Genomic DNA, 23,413 nt, shown 5'->3' on the forward strand with positions numbered 1-23,413 from the left:
CCCCTTTTTCCAAATAAAAGCCTTTTATCTGCCAAGCGACACTTCCTGCTCTAAAGGCTGTTCTCCTTGGTAGTTGTCAACTATGTATTAATCTAATTCATATAAGCCTTAGAAATAAACACTTTCATGTGCAGAATCTTTTGGGAAACTCTGATTCCCTGAGGCTTTAAAGAGCAATTGTTGCTTATCACCGTGGAAATTTCCACTGAATTTAAAGCCTCGTAACAAGGGCAAAAAAAGATACATCAAATATTTCAGTGATTAACAAGTTTCCCAGTCTTTGTCATCCTCAAAGGATTTTCATCAGATTGGTAGGGAAACTGCTAAAGAAGAAAATAAAAGGAAAGTGATCTGACCCAGTAAGGCAGCTCTTGTGTTCCCACTCCTGTCCAAAAATAATGGCACTCACTTCTAACAGTCCCTTACAGCCAGCAGCAATATCAAACACATTGGGCCTTATTTAAAAGGGTAGATGTGTTGGCAAAGAAAAATGCTATTTAACTGCAGGTAGACAGTTAAACCCCTCCCTAAAGAGCTCTCATAACAAAACCCCTCTGTGTGTGGGAGAGGCAAGCTCTGCCAGAGCACTTAGAGAAAAGCAGGTAATTGAAGTTTTTCTACATTTAAACTCCATGCCTGTGCAATAAAAACTTGGTTTTAAAAGCTCTGTAAAGCAGAGAATTTTTCTGATGTCTTAGTGTCTGCCACGGCACAGAAATGGCCCCACTAAAGCAGTGAATTGCCATGGTTTGTACCTTGTTGCACACTGTGGGCCTGTGATAAATGGCACAGTGGACATGTTAAAAGCCTCCTAGTGATGGAGGCTTTCAATCCTCTTCACGACACACAAAGAGGAAAATAATATATTTCAGTGAGCAACCTTCAGTGTGGGTGAACCTCAAATTAGTTGAGATTTGTCACACCCCCAGCATCTTTGTGTGCCATCACATTAGGAACATGCAGAAACAACTCACCGTACCTGAGTATGAACTGATCCACCGTGGAATTGTTGGCAATTGTCACATAAACATTCACAACCTCTCCTTGTTTGACGGGCTTTGAGGGCAACCACACAACAATGTTACTATCCAGCCGTAGCTCCGTGAGCTGGGAAGTCTCCTGGCCTCGGTAGAGGCTGACAGATCCAATCCTCTGTAAGTGGGACATGGTTTCATCCATGCCATCCTTTCCTGGCCGGATAGCATTTCCCTTCCTTACATCCTCAGCAGTGCACTCTCCCTTCTCATCTCCCGGTTGGATTGTGTAGTAAAGCTCCACTGGGCTCCCTTCAAACTGCTCCGGGGGCTTTTTCCGGCCTGTGACAACCGTGGCGGGGTTAAACCAGCTGGGCAGGAGCTGCAGCTCTGCCACACAGAGCCCCAGGTCCCCTCGGAGCCTGCAGCTGCCGCGCACTTCCCGCGTCTCCCGGAAGGCAAACACCCGCAGGCAGGGCAGCCGCTCCGTGGGGTTGTAGTCATCCCAGTCCCTGCCCACGATGTAGAACAGCACCTGCACTTTGGGCTTGCTCAGGTAAATTTTGTTGCTCATGATGTAGGCCTGAAGTTTCCAGTTATAAGTAAACTTGTTGGCAGATCCAAAAAAGTTGGAAGTTAACATTAGGTCCTGGGGCACGGCTTGTTCCACGGAAAAAGGTCCGTAGCTGGCGTTTAACACAGGTGGTCTCTTGGCTTTGAATGGGAAGAATGACTCCACCCTGGATTGCAAACTGGAATTTCTCATAAAGTCCTGGTTGGCTTCCTTGAGAAAGAAAGACGTCTCAGCATTGAAGATCCGATAGCTCACAGGTAGGTATGTTGGCAATGAAGAAAATCTCTGATTATTGTCCAAGACCCCTCGACACTCTGTCACTGATAAAAGAAAAGGTGATCGAGTTAGATCAAATCTGCTCATAGGTTCAAAGGGACACTTAGCACAACTTCAGTGAAACCAGGGCAAGCATTATTTCATGCAAGAAATATTTACAGGGTAGCCACGTGTCTAGCTGTAGCTAATTCTTTTTTGCATTACCTTCACAAAAGAAAATATGATAGAGGCTTTAGAGCTACCTCACTTTTTCTGTGATAAATGTTTTCTCATATGGATGATGCACAAAGGGTTGTCTTGGAGCTCACACTCCTGGAGGAGAGGTCACATAGCAAAAGCAATGCTTGTCCCATCAGCCTTTTCACATGGTTGGACTGAACCCCAGCAGTGCTTTGGTAATACAAAGCAAATCTGTAAAATACTCACTGAATACTTTTGACTATCACCTGGATGAGAAATAAATACTCTATTTGTGACTCCTGTGTTGTGTCTCACCTCCCCAGCAAAACTTCAAGCAAACTTGTGTGAGTTTGCACACACAGATTCTCTTAAGGACTGGCCACAAATCCAAGTCAAAGCCTTCCAAAATAAATCCTGTAAGTAAATAGGGTGTCTTTTAAAACACCCACATGCTCACCTTCCCCACTCTTTTCTGGTCACACCATCCCTTTGTGAACTTTTCACCCACTTAGAAACTTCCCTCCTGTCCTTCTGTTGAGAGTTCATGAGGTATTTGGACATCAGTGCAGGCCACTGAACCACAGCCCCCAAGGACTGCACCATCCCTGAAGGAACACTGGCCAGGAGATCAAAGAGTTTCCATTCTACAGGTAAAGACAGAAACTTCCAAGGACTGACACACACACCACTTCCCTCTCTTTCCCTGACAAGAAACCTTGCTCTCCTATTACTGGTTCTGGCATTATGGTCTATCTACACGCCTATAATTTAATATTGACAGTACCTCAGCTTTCTGAGTTACTTAAATGCAGGTGCACACCACAGGCTAGAAACATTTCAACAAGTGCTAATATATAAGATGCACACACAGAAATTAGTACATAATGGCCAATTTCAGGTTTCAGCTGAATATCAGGTCCCTTTTGTCTTCCTGTTAAAAAGCTTAAGAACACTTATTGTTGAAAGGTAAAATTTATTATCTAAATTAGTGTAGATAACAGTGGAGAACAGATGAAACACACGTTGATTATGTCATACCACTCACAACCAAACTCATACTGAAGGGATTAGCTAAAAGTACAGCAGGTACATGAATGATGATGCATCCAGTGCTAGATTGTCGTTCCAATGTACTTGGGGAATCCCATCAGAACCAGGATTTAAGGTTTGTGTAAGTTCAGCTCTTTAAAGAAAGGTACAGATTCATCCTGAGACTCAGGTACAGCTGAAGATCTCCAAAACACCCCTACAGAGACACTAATTTCCCAGGCTCCTCACACAGGGCTGCAAGCCTGAGAATTTCTGCAGACCATATTCGCTGTTCTGGTATGTCTGGCTGCTAGCAGGCTAATTATACGGTCAAATTTAATTAAATGTTTTCAAGTAATACATAAATAATCAATATCTGTCATGACACCAATGACTCCTGTTGACAGACACCTCCACTGCAATCCTGTGGAGTTGGCACATGCCAGTGTGCTGGCACCGCTCAGTGCAGGGAAAGGGAAGAGCTTTGGAAGGAAGGGGACAGGTAATTAAGGAAAAAGGAAGGAGATAAACATGCAGGAGGGGGAAATCCAAGCTCTCAAAGGACAGCAGCCATAAATGTGAAATAAGGAATTAAGATGTGTTCACTCATGTTTAATTCATGCACTACTACTGGATGGGAGGATCAGTTCTCAGAAATGAGCAAACAGCCATGACTGGACAAAAATAAAAAAAACCCAACAAAGCACCAAAAAAGGGCAAAAATAGAAAAAGAAGTAGTAAATTACCAGCACAACACCCTCTCTATCACGCAGAATCATATTTAAAATATAGCATCAGTTTAGCACATTGTTACAATCCTGCAAGTCTGCAATCCCTTGCACACATTTAATTCTGCTGAGAAAGGACCCTTAAATAAGGGACACAAAGAAGATCCACTTTGGACCATGGGCCTTTCAAGGAAACAGGAAAACCTACATATTCCTTTTGGTCCAGGAGCCGAACAAGAACTTGAATTATTGATGCAGGAGTTCCTCTCTAACCCCTTCACCTGCCCTGGGTGAGCCTGCTGGGATTTGGCCACCTTCCTGCAGCCCTCTGCAAAGGGCAATCCTTGACATTTTTACATGGCACATATCACCACTCTTTTAAAAACACCTGGTTTGCTAGACAAGAATTCAGCTTTTTTAGCAGTCAGTCTGGCTACTGAATTTGACTTGACGACTCTTTAGAATTTCTTTATTAGGTATCTCAGGCCAAGAGCCCTGTAATATAAGAGGGCATCAAGCTCTAGTTAAGGGAAGGACAGAAGCAGTTTGGTGAAGGTAAACATGGACTGACTTAAGCACAAAAGTACAGTTTGTTGGAAGTGTTTCCATGAGCAGAGATACTCTGGATATGACCCCACTGCTGCTGAGGGAATACCTCTGGTTTCAACAGAGCCACAAAACCCAGAAATAAACTCAGCAGGCTGCAGACACAAGTCCTGTGATTTCAAAGAGCTGCTGGTCAGGATCTATGCTTGAAACTTAACAGCTGTTTTTCTGCAATTCCCAGGACTTTTGCTGTAGCACATTCTCCTCAGACAGACAGTGGGCTCATTTTTGCAGGCACTCCATTTATCCTGGGTTAATCACATGAATGAGGTATGTAGGATTCGGCCCAAAATTAAGAAAAAGTCATGCAATGTCTGTGTTAATAAGCTGAATACAAACAGCAAAACCCATGTGGGTCAGACTGACAGCAAAAAGAAAAAAAGGCTTCACTTTTTTTTATTGTAGTCTAAAGATTTCCACCCACTTTCATAGCATACATAATGGATTCCTGTATTTCTATAGTGATGGCTGTACTTTAGACAATTTATTCAAGCACTTTAAGCCTTTTACTGATAAAATTGGTAGTTAAAATTGTCCTTTTTATTTTTAGAATCCCAACCATGTGCAACAGCAACTACAGGCCATCATTTAAGGGATTTGCTTTATTCTCTTCATCTCTACCCAATAACCTTCATGTCCTGGTATAATTAATTGCCAGTGTTTCCAGAGAACATTTTTGTATGCTTGATCAGCTCAGTTTCAAAGTTCTTTAATTTATCAGAGAATCTATTTAAACAAGATGCCAAGGGTTTTTTTGAGTTTCATATCACAAGTTACTAATTTAAATAATCATTAAGCCTAAGTTTACTTTGTCTACCTGAAAAACAATTTAAAATAAAGCACCATGCCTATCAGTGCTTTCAGAGGCTCTGGAACAACTTTCTCCATTTTTAACTTTTTTTTCTGCTCAACCATTGAAAGACATTTCCAGAGGTTCAAATTTCCACCTTGTTTTAACCTAAGTGGTGTGTCTCAGTGACAGTATCAGCTGTAGGAGCAATATTCAATATTCATATGCCAGCCCAGCCCCTGATGTAGGCACAACTGTACCAGTAAAATGGAGCTGGGTCTCCGTGACAGAAGTGCTAGAAGCATTTTATACAAATAAAACTTACATCATGAAAATTAAACTTCCTCAGTCTGCACAAAAGTTGTAAACAACCTGAGAAAACCATACTACATCTAAGAGTCCTGTTCCTTAAAGATGTTGCTGGCCATCCAACTGGGGCCAATAAGTGAAACTCCCATTTCATGAGAGCTTTTACAAACTCAAATGGAAATCAATATGGGCAGGGTGAGCAAGGAAATACGGAAAAGACCATTTCTGTTCTGAAAACTAACTCTGATTCCAGCAGACCTGACTTACAAGCAGGCAGTAAGTGCTTTACCCTTCTACATCATCAAACAGGAGTTCCAACTTGGTCAGAGATGAAGTCCTGCTTGGAAAAGGTTAAGAACCATCAAACAAAAGTGAGTATTAGCCAAGAACAAAAGTGAAGGCTTACAAGTAATTACTTCTTCTTTGTAACAGCCTGGTGACTTTTTAATCCTTCTTCTGGCATCATATGCTTCTCCAGCACTTCATCTGAACCCAAACAGGCATCTGTTAAGCACATCACTGGCTCCAGTGTGACAGCCCAGCTCAAATTCCTACAACCCAGTGAGTTCATTGAATGTGAAACAGTGCATTCTGATCTGTATTATTATTTCTTGGATTCCAGTGTAAGAGGAATTTTCTTTGGGGGTATTTCACATGGAGCTGGAGCCCTGGGTGCTGGATTCACTGGAACAGTCATAAAAGCTTAATATTTTTAAGCCATTCTTTTATGAGGTTGGTTTGAAATTACTTTCTGTTGGACTGGGAATTAAGGCTTCAGATTGTGGGTGGGAGATTACTGGCCAATGGCCGTGTATCTTCACTGCCTGATGTTTGATGAGCCACGGAGCCTTCAAGGCAACCATCTGCCTGTCCCCTCAGCCAGAAGGCTCTGAGCCAGAGAAAGCCACTGAGGAGCAGAAGACATCTGCCTATGCAAAGAAGAAGTAATGTGAGAAGCTTTCTCTGCACCTTGAATGGCCCTCAAAGGCACACTTACAATTACTCCTTCCAGGAAACAAACCATAGGAAAAGTGGTAAACAGATTTATGTCCCTCTGTGTTCTCCTGTTACCCCAGCACAGCAGTACAGCTGAAGCTTCCACCAAGAATTCTGTGACTTTTAAGGCAGAATCATCTTCTTCCTTTTTTTAACAGCTTTACCCACTGCCTTGTTCCTCCTTTCCTAAAAGTAGCTATAATAGAATGCAGTTACCATTCTTATTTCAATTTTTTGTTCAAATTCCATGCCACTAGAGTTTTGAGGAAAAAAACCCCACCTAATATTATTTCTAGCACCAATGCCACCTAAAATGCTTCAAATAAAGATCATCCCTGCTCCTCACATGGACACCATTCTCATCTGCCCCTGCACCCAGAGACTGACCTTGCTACAAATGTGTTGTACAAACCATCCTCTCACAAAAGTCTCCACCCTTGAATTCTCCTCTGTGACTCCATCTTCCACTACAAATCTGCCCTGCTCTTACACAGCAAATCACACACTCCAGCTCAGGAAATACGGAATAGGAAAAGAATAAAAGTAGGAAAGATGCACCTAAATCAGCACAGATATTTCCTTCCCCACAAAATGTCAAAAGCTATATTTTTAGGTGCATTTTCCTTTAATTTTCCCTGCCAGCACAACATTTAGTGACTTCACATTGTACAAAACCTCTGTATCAATATTTTGCTTAGAACTAAAACTCAGCAAATACATTCATTTAGACCTCAGAATGACCTCAGTTGCACTCTCATCCCCTCCAAGTTCCTTTCTGTTAACATCTAGAAAAAGGAATTTTGCTGTTGGAAAGGCTAAGTGGAATCTAAAACCAAACAAGCTGAAATTCAGAATAGGGAACATATTTTTAACTATGAGGTTGGTTAAATATTGCAACAAGGAGAGCAATAGTGTGTTCATGTCTTCACATCAAGACTGGATTCCCTTCCAAAAGTCACGTTTTTCTCAGCACAAGATACTGTTTAAGCACAGGGATAATTGGAGCCTCATTTTCCTTTCTTGCTTAAAAACTTTAGTTCTATAACCATTCAAAAAATCATTTGGAAAACCATGTGACAGGGGAACTGCAGAAACCACATTTTCTGTTTCCCATGTTTGCCCATCAGATCTGCTTTCTCATCCTCTGAGGGAACAGAGGGACTCTTTGACTAATTGCACATAGTCAATGTCAAGTGTCAAATGCTTATGATGACCAATTTATGAAGTTAAAAATAAACTCTGGAAACAAATCTGGCAAGGAAATCCATAGAGCAAACATTTGAGGGAAATTGCAGCCTGTTCTCAAATATTCTGTGAACACTCAGTGATGGCAATTTCATCAACTAAATGATTGCTAACAAAATTACTTTATCAGTTCTTTTCAGAGTCCAGGTCTCATTAAACTGAAAGTCAAAGTCCAAGGATAAGTTTATAACTGCAGTTTTTTGTTGATTGACATGGGATGGTACATTCCTAATCACTTATATGGGAGCACAGACTCTTGGTAACCAACCACACATACTTTAAGCCCAAAATCTTATTTAGCCTAGATCAGAGTTTAATTAAACCACATCACAAAGATTGTCAGGAGACACTACAATCAGTTACTGGGAACAAAGGTCCTATTTTATTTCAATGGGACAGATTAACTTACTTCATTCGGTATATTGTTGAAAAACTACAATAATATTCTATTAAATAGGCTTCTCTCATATTCTGAGAGCATATCCTTAATGAATTTAATCTTTGTGTATTACCACAGCCCAAATCTTCACTAAATCTCAACAGACAATTGTGGATTTAGTACAGAAAGTGAACACTTCCCCCATTCTTCTCCAGCAGATGCAAAACACTGGCATTTCAGAACTGTCAGGAACATGACAAGCACCTAAAATAAGAAATGAACAAAGGTACACCAGAAACTTCTGCAGTTTTTAAAAACACAAAACCAATGAGACAGTCACTGAAACTAAATGATGGGAATTCAAAGTGGATAAAGAGTATTTCATGCAGTGTGGGATTAGATGATAGAGCTCATTGCCAGGGTGGAAGGCACAGAAGCAAAGAACTTATCCAGACTTAGAAGGACAATAAGAATGTTTGGAAAGACAGGCAGACCATCTACAGTAATGTCATTAACCACATGTAAAACTCCTTGTTTTAGTATTTATCGATTAGAATCCAGGATTAGACCTCTGCATTATAAAGCATTATCCAACATCTGTCAGGTTGTTCCATTTTCCTCAGGATTACCAACACAACAGACACGTGTATAAACCACAAATAGCTGCTTGTGAGGCACAGCCTTTTCACAAACACAAAGGAGAACCTTTAAAGTCTCATTGGGAAACACAATGAAAACTCTCAGGAAACTTCACATTAGAAATGAATTTCCAGTATTTTAATGACAGCCTCCAATTTTCCATTGTCACAGTTCTGCACATCCCAGCCTTTTTCTGCAAAGTTCCAAAATATCCTTCTATTGCAGACGTATCTTCTCTTATCACACTCAATTCACAGAACTGAGATGTGTTAGTCAAAGACTGTCTGACATTCAGGACTGAAATCTATAAATGGTTTTCTCAGACTGGTTGATGACCTTAAAAGTCTGTAAAACAACAGTGTACATGCAAAGGTCAGTGAAGATTTCCGGAATCCCTGCCCCTCCTGGTGCTGACATTCCCAACTGTCTGCACTACTGAGGCCACCTGACCTATTTAAGTGAATTTGCTGTGTAGAACCAAAGATAAGTATCTGAAACTCAAATTTTCACTAATGAAAGTGCTTGTTAAGAAATAAGGTTTGGAAAACTGCTCTACAGACACCATTCAGGTTTTCTTCCCCTGGCCAGAAGCTGCAAATGTCAGTGTCCTGTGAGCAACATGCAGCAGGTAAAATGTCATATGGTGGCCTTTCGTTGCAATGCCATTTGCCTCATTGTGGTGAACTCCATGGATTCTGCATTCATTCATTGTGTCAGCACTAGAAGTCCAAAGCAAATAACACTTAAGCTGATCCTGTCTGATAGCTGAAGAGAAGAGAAGGATTTAGGACACCAGAGTTTATTCCCAGCTCCATCAAAAACATATGGTAGCCAGAGGAAACCTCTGCAACCCAGTTTCTCTAGTGATGAAATGAGAGACACTATCATTCAGTTTGATTGACTTGTGATTAAAAAACACATTGAGTTAATCACACAAAAGACTAAGCAAAACACTGTCTTTTTTTTTCTATCTTTAAAGCAGGCAAAAATAACCCAGTGGAAGTCACAAAGGGGGGGAGTAAGTGGGCAATATGGCCAGGATTTTCTAACTTACTCAGTATCTTTACAGAGACCTGCACTGTTTATCTTCCTAATTTTCATGAGAGTACAATTATGTGGAGTTATTATTATTATTATTATTATTATTATTATTATTATTATTATTATTATTATTATTATTCAAACTTAACCTTACAAGATGGCTCACCAAAACCCCCCCCAAATTTTAAACCCTGGCCAGAATGTCATAACCATCAGTTACATGAATATCACAGGGTGGGGGTTTTTTAATTACTCAAGTGTCATGGAAAAGGAACCATGTAAGAGGTAAGTTACCAAACATCATGCAAATAGTTCTGGCTTTGGCAATGTATCAATTCCTTGTCCTGTGTCTCTCTAGTTTTTAACAGCACTGTGCTTTCCTCTGCTGTTGAAGCCTTTGTAGGCACTCACTCCTGTGTTCAGACATTAAATTGCTTTGCACAGGCTCCTTGTTTAAAAAGAGATTAGGGTGCTAGAGCCTGAAGGGTGCAATTTGCTCAGCACTCTTCACTGCCACGAAAATCAACAAGAACCAGGAGTGCAAAGCCCAGCGTGAGCAGAGCTCAGATCCCAGCAGGATGAAGCTTTCAGCTGTGTAGGTGCAGAGAGAGGACACAGAGGACTCAATAAATGAATTACAATGTTTCCCCCCTTACCACCCAGATAGGAAAAAGGATAATTTTTCTTGTAAATAGGTGCTAATTAAAACTAAACCCAACCAGCAATATAAACAACAGCACTTTATACCACATTACTGCCAAAAGCCCCACACGGAGATGGAGCCTCCACTGGGCTCTGCATTACACAAAGGATATTATGCAAAGAGCCAGGTATAACGTGGCAGTGAGTAATTCCAAGGCTGAAAATGAAAAAAAAAAAAGGATTTCTTAAAATCAGATGTGAGCCAGGCTTTCCCTAGGGTCTGTAATACACTTTCAGCAAACATCCTGACATGTTCATAACTGGCAAGCCATGTCTCAGGGCTCACATTCTCAGGGTCCTGGACTCTGCTGTGAAATAACCCCCTTCCAGATCTATCATTCCCAGATAGGGAACTGAGGCAATGTAACTAAACTGAGTTTTTCAGGAGTTCCTATCAAAACTAAGCACAAAAATCTGAGATCTTTAGACTCATTCAATGTTGTTACCACAAATCCCATCCTTTCATTTCCAAACCTCCTTTACACATAGAATGATAACAAACATGTCAAAAGCTGCATGATTCTTTTAAAGGTTGGGCAGTTTGAACTTGCTCCTGTAAATAACCAGTAATCCCATTCCAGCCAATGGGAACACCCTGCAGCAACAGGAATTCCAGACCTGTGAAAAGAGTTGCAGACTTGGATGTAACATCTGGGAGTTAACTGTGTTCAAGATCATGTATTTAAAACACACCACTGGAAGCACTGAAAAAAGCTTTTAGCATTTTGAGGTATCCTGTGTTTTCAAGGCAATCTGAATTATCTTTAGGCCCAGTAATGTCCCAACTGCCACCTGGGTTCTCTGGGAGTTTGTTTACATGTCTGAGACTTTTCCATGCTCCAACAGCCTGTGCATCAACAACTCTCAGATACCTGCTACAGAGCAAAATCCCTCCTGGAGAGCAGTTTCACTTCTTCAACAGCACCTTCCTTAGACTTGTCATCATAATGAGAACATTTGCATGACAGCACTGATAGTGACTGAAAATTATGTGACTTGGGTTTGAGGTAGTTTTAAACAACTGCCTTCAATAAACCTTTCAGCTTCCTATGTTTAGGGTCACGTGGGAATTCTGTTTTTCAGAGGAAGAAAATGTTATCAGCAAAAATTATTTCCAGCATCCTATCTGGTACTTGTTTGTGTTAATTTAGGTCCAGAACGCGCAAAGCTCAAACTCGGTGGCAAATCTCTCAATGCACCTCTCACTGCTCGAGACACACAGAAAAGATGCTGAGGACTGTCTGAGGCAGTGTCACAGCCCATGGCAATTGTGCTGGGGGGACAGAACCCAGCAGGATCACAGAGAATTCCAACTGGCTGCACGAGGCACAATGAGCAGGAGATGGTGGCATCACACTGCATGTGGATCAGGTGAAAGCATCCCAGTGAGACAGTCTCAGAAGGTAATAGGATAAGAGAGTCTTACTGGTGATGTACGAACCTTGGCAGCACTTCCAAGATTAAACTCTATTCTGTCAACTTTTCTGACTGGTAACTAAGTTCTTCAATCTCTGATATGTGGCGTCTCCAGGAATCTATGCAAATTTGGTGTAAAACATCTAGATTGTGGAGAAAAAGACCAGGGAAGTATTGACTTGGGTTAACTTGAACTGTTGCACAATTTCACCCTTAAAAAAGTTTCACCACTGCTATAAATCAATAAAATTCTGTAAAAGACAGAAAAATTACTACATGCTATACCAGCAATGTCCCAGCCCCCACAATAATTTCTCATTGCTTCCTGGAGAAAAAAAAGGTTTACTATTTATAAGAAAATTTAATTTAAGAGTAAAAGCAGACACTTATCCTTCACGTTGTCCTCCTACTCCTCCATGGAGGAATTTGTAACATTAACAGCTGTAATGCACACACATTTTTAATACTTGCATGTATTAAATAGTTGCCTGCATGCAAACTGTGACTTAAAACATGCCAGAAGATCCCAATATCCTGGCTACAACCCTGCTAATCATCTCCATTTCAAAAATGCAATGAGGATTTATGAGAAGATTAATTGCAAAATGAGGCTGAGGGGGTGGGGGACAGCCTTGCCCATTCGGGAAATGAACTCGGTGTCACCTTTAACCTCCAAGTAATTCTTTGTCACAGAGCACAAAGGAACTCATCATTCCAGAGGAGCAGCAGGACAGAAACCAAGCGGAAACCGAGCTGGTTAAACACCTTCTTTCCCAGGGATTAATTAAAAGGGATGGTTGGAGCACTGGAGTTATTGTGGTCATAGCACCTCTCAGGGCCGTTTTTAACATGCCCACGCTGCTGCTGCTGCTGCCAACAGAGCAAAGGCCAGTGGATGTTGGGTTGAGCAGCTGCTCCCAAACCCCAAACTGCTGCCTTTCAACTATCCTGCCCTGACTCTAAAGCTGTGTGGGACCATCCCAGCTCTCTGTAGCAGCCACTGGGCGGTCTGTTTGATGGCTACTGGTACTGAGGGGCAGAAATGAGAGAGAAGGGGGTCCTCAAACCCCAGCTCTCCACTTCAGCCATTCTGTAATCTCTTCTACCCAGTCTACCTGCAACAGAGGAGTGAAGAAATAACAGGAAGAACAAAGCACTCCAGTGGTTGTGGTGTTGTACTGAGAATGGGGATGCCAAAACTATAAGACAAAGAATGAGATGCAGAAGAGGGAATCTTCCAGAGGGACACAAGCAGACTTGACAATACTAAATCATACTGAGAAAATGCAGAAGAAGAAAGATGTACACATGTTTTTGATTCTGTTTTTATTGTATAAGGTAGTGAAGATGATTTAGAAGTCCCTCTTCAAAGTGTCTTTTGCTTGCTTAATGTCTTGCTATAATCTGCCCAGAAAGGGTCAAACCAACACACACCATCTGTGCCTGAGGAAAATATCTGGGAGAACACATCTGGCAATTCCAGTTTTGGAATTAGGATCAGAAGCCAATCAGACCAAGTTCTTCTTTTCAAGACAAAGTTTATACAAAAGGACTAACTTTGAAAATCAAGGATGAAGATACCCTGCAAGAACCTGGATCCAGTTTACATACAAAGCAGAGCAAGAGTCTGGTGCTTCTTCAAAAAGGACTCAGGGCATTAATGTTGGAGGCAAAGTTGGCCTGTGCATCTCTGAAGGTACCATGGAGTAAATTTGTATTGTCTAGAGCTGGTAGAAAACAGAATCCTACCTTACTGTTGCTTCTCAGGTGTCCTTAAAGTCATTGGCAAAGACAAATGCTGATGCTGGATGCCAGTTTGTTATGCTGAGCACCACAAAACTGCGCAGAGCAAATGACTTGTGCTGTCTTTCTAAGAGGTTGAATGTGCTGTGCTCCTAAAATGCTGCTGCTCAAGAATCAGTGAGAGCTCCCTGCAAATCAATGCAATAGAGCCCTCCTATACATGTTGCAAGCACTATTTTTATCCTTTCCTAATATAACTTCCCAACCTTCCTCCTCCCCCACGTCCCTGCCACAGATCCCTAATTCACACAGCTAAAAACACAGAGTGCCTCCTACAATTTTTTCCGACATTTGCAGTCCTTAAAGATAAATTTAATTTCTCCCTTTCTTTGAAACTCATCTTCATTCAGCCTGGCTCCTAAGGGAAATTAATGAGTGCTCGCTGAATATGTTTACATAAGCTCTCCTCCAAATTTATGTTATTAAGCATTAGGAGCGTTTTTATCTGCCCCTGAAGGGACAGAGAGGCTGATGTGTCTGGCCAAAGATGTCTCAATACAGTGTGTGCTGTCCACTCACTCTTGGCAGCATCGGGTGCACTCACACCCTGTTGGCTTTGCAGCCATGTCAGCTCCAGGGACAGAGCCTGGAGCAGAGGATGGGGTTACAGCTGAATAAAAGCTACTGATTTAATCAGAAGCATTCAGGGCTCTATTGTCAGTGAGATGCCGGGAGACCAAGGCACACTCAGAGCTGGAGAGGCTCTGAGACCCTGGCTTTGAGCACAGCTCTCACTCCCCAATAGCACCACACGTGGCTGTCCCCACTGTCACCAGGGGTGACTCTGTGCTCACACACAGCCAGGAGGCCCCTTGCACTCCTATGGTAACACACAAACATGCAGATCCACATGTGATCTCACACTGATCTGTGCTGGACCCCAACTGCTCACTCCCAGGCAATCTTTCTCAGAAAAGTCTCTCTGCCATAGGAATTCTATTACTGATGGTAATTTTAATTCCTGGTTGAGTCCACAACCATAGCTTGGTCTGTACTATTTGATATAGGCTTTGGAGTCAGAAAAACTCCTTTGCTCTTTCTTAGTTACATACATTATGTAAAAACATAGTGTGCATCATCACAGTGAAACGTGTACTTGTGCATGCACAAGCATCCATGCCATATGTACCTGTGCATACACCCACAAATACAGCTCATTTCTCCAGGATAAACTGTAAATCCCACTCCTGAACTAACTCTCAGACTGACTGGTCATATCATCTCTGAGCAAGGAAAAAGCAGGATACCTTCTCCCTGCTGGAGCTTTGCTGATGTAAGACATCTGGCTTCAGTAAAGCCTGTGGTCTAGCTTGGCTATTGGATCAAGACAATAGGATTTCAGCAATGATTAAAGATGCCTGTGGCTTCTGGGCAGGCAGGAACAAAGGAAACCCTTCTTTTGGAAGAGGGGTTAGATAAAATTCACTGGCTGCCTCCACTTTTGCCTTTTTGTCTCCTTCATTAGTTAACAAAGCAATAGACTCAGATTCATGAAAAGAAGAAGGAAACTATTACTATACTGACTGGCTTACAATGCCTATACTGCAATTCCTTTTGGCTCCATGTTTCCCCAGGTAACAGCAGCCAGCTAAGGCAGAGTGTGGTATGAGAGGCATTCATTACATCATGCACATTCAACAACCAAAACTTTAATGGGGATCATTTTTGCTTTCAATAAAGAAATATAAAGCAAATGCCACCCTGAATTCCCAAATTACTGTATTAACACTCTTGTCAGCTGTAGGGCTTTTGGACTGCTATGTTGTTGCTTTTTTTCTAAGTCTATTTAAACCTGTCTGCATTTCAGTTTGCTAAAGCTGTTTAGCCAAGTATGACCTCCATTCATGGCCAGCTGTAGTAAACATCACATGCTGTAACCCAAGCAGGCAGTTGTGCTTGTTTGCTGGAGATTCTCATTCAAAAAAAGGAAGAGTAGTTTTAGACATGCTGTAAATGCTGAGCTGCTCACTCTGAAAACTAATGCACAATCTTGTCCTTCATGGAAAGGCATGGCCTCCAAGAGCTAACAACCTATTTGTGATGTTTTATTTTAAAGGCAATACCATGCATTTGATTCAAAAGACAGATATAAGCATCTTCTACCCTTGATGGATACAGAGCAGATCGTGTAAAACTCCTGCCCTGTGGGCTGCATGGTAAAGAGCAGAACATGTCTCTTCTTGGTATAAATTTAAAGGGAGGACCTACAATATGGAGAAATCTTCAAAGGCCAGTCAGGTTTCCAGTCCAACAACCCTGCCAAGTGCTCCTTTAATCCTTTATTTACCAGTAAATCTGCTGCTCTGTTCAGCAGGCTTTTACTGGTATTGGGTTTCAGCCTCAAACCCAAAAGCTGTAAGCATATGCTGTGTAGTCCTAATGAGAAACTCAATCTATTAATGAGCAGACCTTCTCCACAGGACCAGGTCTTGGCAACATGAGTCAGTTCCTGAACTTTCACCTCCCGCTTGGCAGAAAACCAGACTAACTCCACATCTCTCAGCTGGCTTACATTATCAGCTCATTATTAACATACATCAGGGCCAGATCTCTTTTACATGCACCCAGCAAACAGGAAACTACACAAGGGGAGGGCTCCTCATTTTTGTCTGACTCTGGAGCTCATAAAAATGACTAATTAGAACCAGCTCTAGTGGAGGCCCTCTGCAGATCTGCTCGCACATTCTCTGCCTCTGAACCTTGGTCCTGACTTGGGATAAACCCTGTGAAATGCCATGGCTGTGGAATCAGGCATCCATTCCCTCTGCTACAGTTCTTATGCCCCAAAGCTTATGTGAGGCAGAGGTGTGCTATCCTCCTTGTTTTGCAGTCAAGGAACCATCATGAAGACAGAACAAACAACTTGTCTAACATCATACAACGCCTTCAGCAAAGAAAGCTGGGTTTCCTGCAATCAGTTGCTCTGCATGGACACCCCCTGCAGTAAAGAGAACTGTGGGAACCCTTTGCAGCCAATTTCAAAAGAGTGGTGTGTATTTTAAATCCACATGCTTGCATGGATTTAGAGACCTGGGTTCAGAGTTTCACTTTGAAGTGGCCTGCAAACCATCAGCAATGTACACATGATGCTTTGGGAAAGCATTCTGGGGCATCTCCCATGGTGAGGGCTGCCTCATCAAGCACAGAAGATGATTCTCTTGCACATTAAATGCTGTCCTTGATGACATGCTATTTGTCTTTTTTTTCCTTACACAATCAGTATCTACTTTGGTTCTTCAGTCCCCTCCCCTTACCAGTCATCCTTATGCTCAGAAAACTTGGCAAAACAAAAAAAGAATCTCCCTACTCCAGATGCCTGGTTCAAATCTTGCCCAGCCAGGCAGTTGCACCATCCTGAGAACTGTTTCTGTATCATCTGAGCACAGATGCCAGTGCACAGCCAGTGCCCATAAAAGAAAATGTGGAGGGAAAGACACTCAAGGATCAAAAGAGGTCACAAAAGTCTCCCCAGGTCAGCCAGGGAGATATTGGTAATGTGGATTACACTAATGCTGTTACACAGCAGTCTGTACCTGTAGCTGTCTTAGATTAAGGTACATATCTTCTCTTAATGCACAGAGTTCACACCTGTTTTGAGACACACTTTGAAGAAAACTGGACTTAACACAAATCAATATAAAATCTGGAAAAAATCTCAGAGTCTACACAGGCCCCTAACTTCCTTTGCCTGCTCACGACATTGCAATTTATACTCTTTTTTAAAAAAAAAATTAGCTGTGTTTAGAATTATTTTTCAGAGCTGATCTCATTTCATAACTTGCCTCCTGTTCAGACAGAATTTATGCACAGATGCTCAGAGCCAAAAATCTGTTCCCATTTAATCCACAGGTAAATATATTCCACCCAGCTTTGTGCCTTGCTCCCCCAGCACTGCAGTGGACACCAGCAACTTTGTAGCTGCCAAATGACCTGCTGTTCCAACAGGTTTTTGTCAGCTCTGTTCCTCTGAAAGTTTTCATGCTGATAACTAGAGGAGAACTAATACAAAGTATTCTTACAGGACGAAGATCTTTCAAATGCAAAAGAGCTGGAAATAGATTTTAACTATTTAAAATGCACCACCGTTTCCAAAAGTGTAGTTCAGAAACCTGCAGAGATCTAAAGCTAAGTGACCCTTTGTGGAAGTCATGGTGATAAGAAAAACAGTATTTCAGATCAACTGGCCAAGAATAAACCATACAACTCTTCATTGTAATTACACTTAAAATTATAAAACTCAAATTCAGATGTAATTTTTGTTATCCACAATAAGGTAATCCCACAATAGAGGCACCGTGTCTGTAATTCTTCTAGAGCTGCTGAATTATATCAGGCCACTCATTTCTAGGTAAGTAGATTCCTAAAGTAAAATAACCAAGAGTTACTTTGTAGCAAGAAATACCTGGGGCCTTAACCAGTGCTCAAAAAATGGTTTGGGGTTTTTGAAAGGCTGATTATGTAATGGAAAGTGGGATTATTAAAATTATAAAACCAACATCTATTAAGATGTATCAACATATTCCCGTTGACTCAAACAATGAGAAAATGGATATTAAAACACATTTTCATGAAGCTTTAATTCATTCGCGCAGTTCCACATGATGAGAAATGCCAACAATAATACAGGAGGTAGGAGAAGAGACATTAAAATGTGTCAGACATTTGATGCCAGCCTTATTACAAAGAGTTCAGAAATTTCAACCTCAGATGTTTTACAGTAGGTAAAGAAAGTCTGATTGGTCTTAAAAATAAGGGAACAAAACTAACCCAGTTACAGGCATGAACTTACTCCTTCTGACTTTCTTGCTGCTTGGGACTGACATATGAAAATCTAGGCAAGATAAATTAAAAACTTTTCCAATATATAAAGCTACATGTTCTTCTCCTAAAAAATAGTCTGTATTCCAGCAGCATTATGAATGTTTCCCCTAAGCAGATAAAACTCATGGTAGGTACCTACAGCTAAGAATGGGACCAGCCTTTTTTGTCTCAAATACCTGCACAGGCAACCTGATTTCTGATGCTGAAGGTCCCTCAGTTCTCAGCAAAATTAGCCTCATTAGTAAAAAAAGCACAGTCTGATGCCTACATATGGATTTAGCAATTTTACTTTAGGTTAGCCAGATAGAAACACTGGCCTTTTCCTTTCCCAAATGCTTTGAAATTACTGAAAAACCCCAAGCTGAACAAATACTGGTACTTGATAAAATGTGCATGTAAATCCATCAAGATTCAATTTTAAGTAGAAGCAAACAAGCAAAATGTTTGCTGCTCATCATTTCACAATCTTATCCTACATTTAAAGGTTTCAGAGAAACTGACAGTAATTTTCATTAGTGTTTATGGTGTTTTCAGCCTGAAATCTCTAAACACTGGGGGTTTTTTTTAATAAACTACCAAATACCATTATTAAAATCATCTGCAAAGCCAAATAGGACCAACGAGGTGCTGAGTCACAGCTGTCCTGTTACTGTTACCTCCTCGGTCCATTTTGGACCTTCCCCCGGCACTCAATTCTGACACTGAGATGGCAAACAGACAGATGGTTCTGCAGCCAAGAATCTGTCCTGCCCTGGCCATCAGCCAGCAGAGAAGCCCTTTGAGTAACCCAGTAAGAAACCTTCCTGCAACACCAAGGTTCCTTCTCTATTCATCTATTTATTTCCTACACCAGATTCTTTTTCGTGGTTGAAAATCTAAGGAATAACTTATATACAAATATAAGAATCTTATTCAATAAGCCCATACTGACTAAAGTGTGCTACTGATTTCTGAAAGATTACTGGCAATTGTCAGAGCTCCTTGTAAACTTTCAGCACTCTGAGACAAACTGGGGGTATATTTTCTGTGACTTTCTACCAACCTCAATCATGCACAGCATAAATGACTCATCTTCCTTGGCCATTCCATCCATCTGGAGCACAGAAAAAAAACCTGATTCCTGTGAATGCTGTATCAGATAATGTTGTGCTTGGAATGACAGGAATAGACCCACTGAATACCTACTGGCAAATATCTCTGTTCCACAGCTCCAGTTACAGGATCAGCTCTGAACTATCACATAAACCAGTATTTGAATCTGATGTGGGTAGGAACATTTCCTACAGTTTTAGCTTCATTTCCGTTCAGAGAAACAACTCTCCCAATTTTTCAAGCTTAAATACTTGAATTACCCTATCTCCTTAAGCAGCAGCAAGCATTAAGTGCAGCTGATCTATGAAATATTTGTGGCACTATTAATGCAAATAAATGATTTTCTGATAGTGTTTTTGAAGTTATTACAGCAACAGCAGAAGTAAACCACACTGATGGAACATGTTGGCAGGAACCAATAGCATGATACAGTCAAGTAGAGGGTACTTGGGCATATTTAATTCCTGTAACTGGAAAATAAACACATGAACAACTTTGTCCTGTTAAATCTCCTTCTGTTTTGCATTTTCCATTCATTTCCTTCCAGCCTCAACACTATCCCCAACTCAAAAAGGTTCTACTGAACCATAACAAGCCTCACAATAAAGCACCTCAAGAAGTAAAGAAGATAAATGTTCCTTTGCCTTTTTAAATGGCATTTCTCATTAGAAATGCTGCCAATTGAAACAAATCTTTAAAGATGAGCACGGTCTAATGGTCAGAGAAATAAGATGGAAATTGGCACACCTTGATTTTATTCCTAATCTCTAGATTAGACACTAAAATACTCGATACTGGTTGTTTTCAACCTCATTTAAGCAGGACCTACTTGCAGTCAGGATCTTATTCTTCATGCAAAGCAGGATGAAACTCTTCATATGATTGTCATGCAGCAAATAACAATTTCCTGCTAACATGAGATAATGCTCATCCCAGCCACAGCTCCATCCCCACTTCCAGCACACTGCAAGGGAGAGATCTGACACACAGCACCACTGCTCCTTCAGTCCTCCAGAACAGCCTTCCCAACCGAAAAACACGCTCTGTCGGCAGGAAATCATGGGATCTAAACATCTCACCCACTTAATCTTTCCTTCTAAACCCTGTCAAATCCCACATTTGACATACAAATCCTTATTCCCATCTCCCAGAACTCCCTTGCACCTACTATAAAAGCATCCCAAAAGACTTGGTGGAGCAGAGCAGAACAGCTGATAAAAACCGAGATCAAACCAGTACATTTCCACAGTAGGTTCAGATTTCTCTAGGGTTTTGTCACTGCAGATTTGAGAAAGGTTACTGGCCATGTCAGACCTCAACCAGACATAGCACTCAACAGCAAAGGAAAAGGGTTCAAGAAGAAAAAAGACAATTGCTCCAGGAAAAATGAAATGCAGTCCCATGAACAAAGAGAATGAACTTCCAGCACGTCTCTCCTTTTTCAGTGTGCCCAGAAGGTTGAATAAAGCACTCTGCTAATGGGGGAGATTTATTTACCTCTGTTACAGGATTTCTTCCAGAGAAGAAATAGGTGCCATTTCCTCACTTAGGCACCAGAAGTGTAAAGGATAGTACAATCCTACCACTGTATGCTAACAACTTATTGAAGATTTAACTGCTAGACTGCCATCAACATTAAAATCCTACATAGTCCTCTAACAGGTTAAAACTGAATCAGCAGCTTTTCAACTTCTGCTAGGTGGAGAGAGGACCTGTATGGACTGCCATCCAGAATCAATACTAGATCTAACAAACACAGCAAAAGCACAGCTCTATTTTAGCACAGGAAAGATAATACTAACTTTTCTTTATTTGTGGGGGCTTAATTCTTTACATCATCTGTCCAGGCTCTACCTACAGCCACAGTGGAGTAACTGTATTGCTGTGTCTGCACCTGCACAAAAAGGAAGAACTCTGTAATAAACATGCCCTTTATTTATTTACAAGTACTGTTAAACAAGCTGTTTAAATTTCAGTTATTGACATTTTCCTGTTAGATACATCAGCTATACTCAAGAAATGCAACTTGATGTTATGCTTCAGCATCACCTCTCTTCCCAGTGGAAGTCAGTATCTCTTCCATACTTTTAGATGATGAAATCAAGGAAGAGATGAGAACTTCCCCAATTCATGGTAGCAACAAGACCAAAAATCCATCAGAAGCAGGGGCTGGAAGGACTGACACAGCAATTGCATGAGATTTCAGATACCAGAAGAAAAATAACATTTTGAGCAGATTTTCTGTTATGCAAAAGACATTATATTCACACATAGCAAAAGAACTTCATCTACTTTACATGTATCACAAGAAAATCTCTGGGCAGTCCTAAACCACATGGAAGCTTACAGCTAGATTTAAAGTCTAAATCCTTCCCCAACTATTTACAGATTTTCCCTATTTCTTCCTTTAAAGACAGTTGAGATTATTGCTGCTTTAGTTCCTGCCCCCAGCAGAATCTTAGCTAAATTCTGTCTTCTGGGTATGTAATCAGTGCACATTAACGTGCCAGTGAAACAGAAGGCTGTTCTGGTGTTAAATTCCCTGGTTACCCAGAGAGCTGCTCTTCTTCCTTTGCTCCTTGTTAGAAATCTGAAGGTTCAGTGGTAATTGCAGTGGTTAACACTTCAGTGTTACTGGAAATGAAGCAAAGTCTCTGAAGTGCAGCAGGAGGTGCAGATTGTCCCAGTATATTCACTGCTTGAGCTGATAAGCTCCCTCCCATCATTAATAATTTTTAACAATGTTTTTAATGGCAAAGTGTTTGCCTTGAAAGTTTTAAGCAGTCCCAGAAAAGTCAGTGATGTTGCTTCAGTCAGGAGATCTGGAGAAGAAAAATATCTTGAGGGTAGAAAGAAATACCTTTGAACTTAAGGATGAAAAAACGATTAGCAAGCAAAGAGCACTGCACAACACTCATCTTACTGCTTATGTTTGTTTATCTGTATTACATCAGATTAAACAGAAAAATGTTTCTCTACAGATTCCTAGGAGTCAGACAACAATATATTTACATTCAGCATTCACAATGTGTTTCCCCTCCCCTTTTTTTTTTTAATACAATCATTCTTAACATGGTTTAGGAACCTACAGACATGCTCTAGGAAACCATTCTTTTGGCATAGTTTTTATAAGGAAGGAAAGGACAAGACTGATAAAATAGGAAGTGCAGGAATTTGATCTACATGCAGTCTTAATTTCCCTGTGTATTTCCAGATTATGTGACTACCCAGGACCTTCACAGTACTTGTGTTCATTGTCTGAAATGGCATGAAAATAAACCTTCCCACCACTTTTACACTCCTTTCTCTTCAAAGCATGAAGTCTTTGAAGAGTTTCAGTGAAAGGATATTAATAAATTATTATCAGATTAAACAGTTTCCCTCTAATTTCTTCTTCAAACTGAAGAGTGTTCCCTTTTCAAAACACGAGGTTTAGCCAAAGACAGACAACTGGTATAAAAAGATCCATTTCCAATTATGACCTATTTAGACAAGAGAAAATAGGCCCAATAATAAAAAATCCCAGGCAGCCTCAACTCTAGATGGTGTTGGCAGCTCCTCCAAGCATCCACCAGCTTGCTCCAAGGTACCAAATCCCTGTATTTTAGATTGATCTAGTCTTACTGCAGTCAAAAAGAACTATTCTCACTGAATTGATTGGAGAAATAGAAAAGTCTGTTTAGTAATTCTAAAAGTGACTGAATAGTTAAAAAATATGTACTCATTTTATTGAGAATGACTATTATACGCCCAATGGACTGAATATCTATTAACTATTAGAAACCATTTATCCCTTTCTGCAGAGAATAATGA

General features: G+C 40.9%; 1 protein-coding gene across 1 annotated transcript in view; it reads right to left on the reverse strand.

The window, feature by feature from the left end:
* The window catches only part of TMEM132C (transmembrane protein 132C), a 201,316-nt gene that overhangs the window by 139,419 nt on the left and 38,484 nt on the right, over positions 1-23,413 (reverse strand). The window contains exon 2 of the mRNA XM_071572328.1: positions 980-1,868. Within this exon, the coding sequence (XP_071428429.1) occupies positions 980-1,868 (889 nt within the window). The remainder of the gene's footprint in view (positions 1-979; positions 1,869-23,413) is intronic.

The sequence above is a fragment of the Pithys albifrons genome, chromosome 17, assembly GCF_047495875.1.
Source record: "Pithys albifrons albifrons isolate INPA30051 chromosome 17, PitAlb_v1, whole genome shotgun sequence".
NCBI lineage: Eukaryota > Metazoa > Chordata > Aves > Passeriformes > Thamnophilidae > Pithys > Pithys albifrons.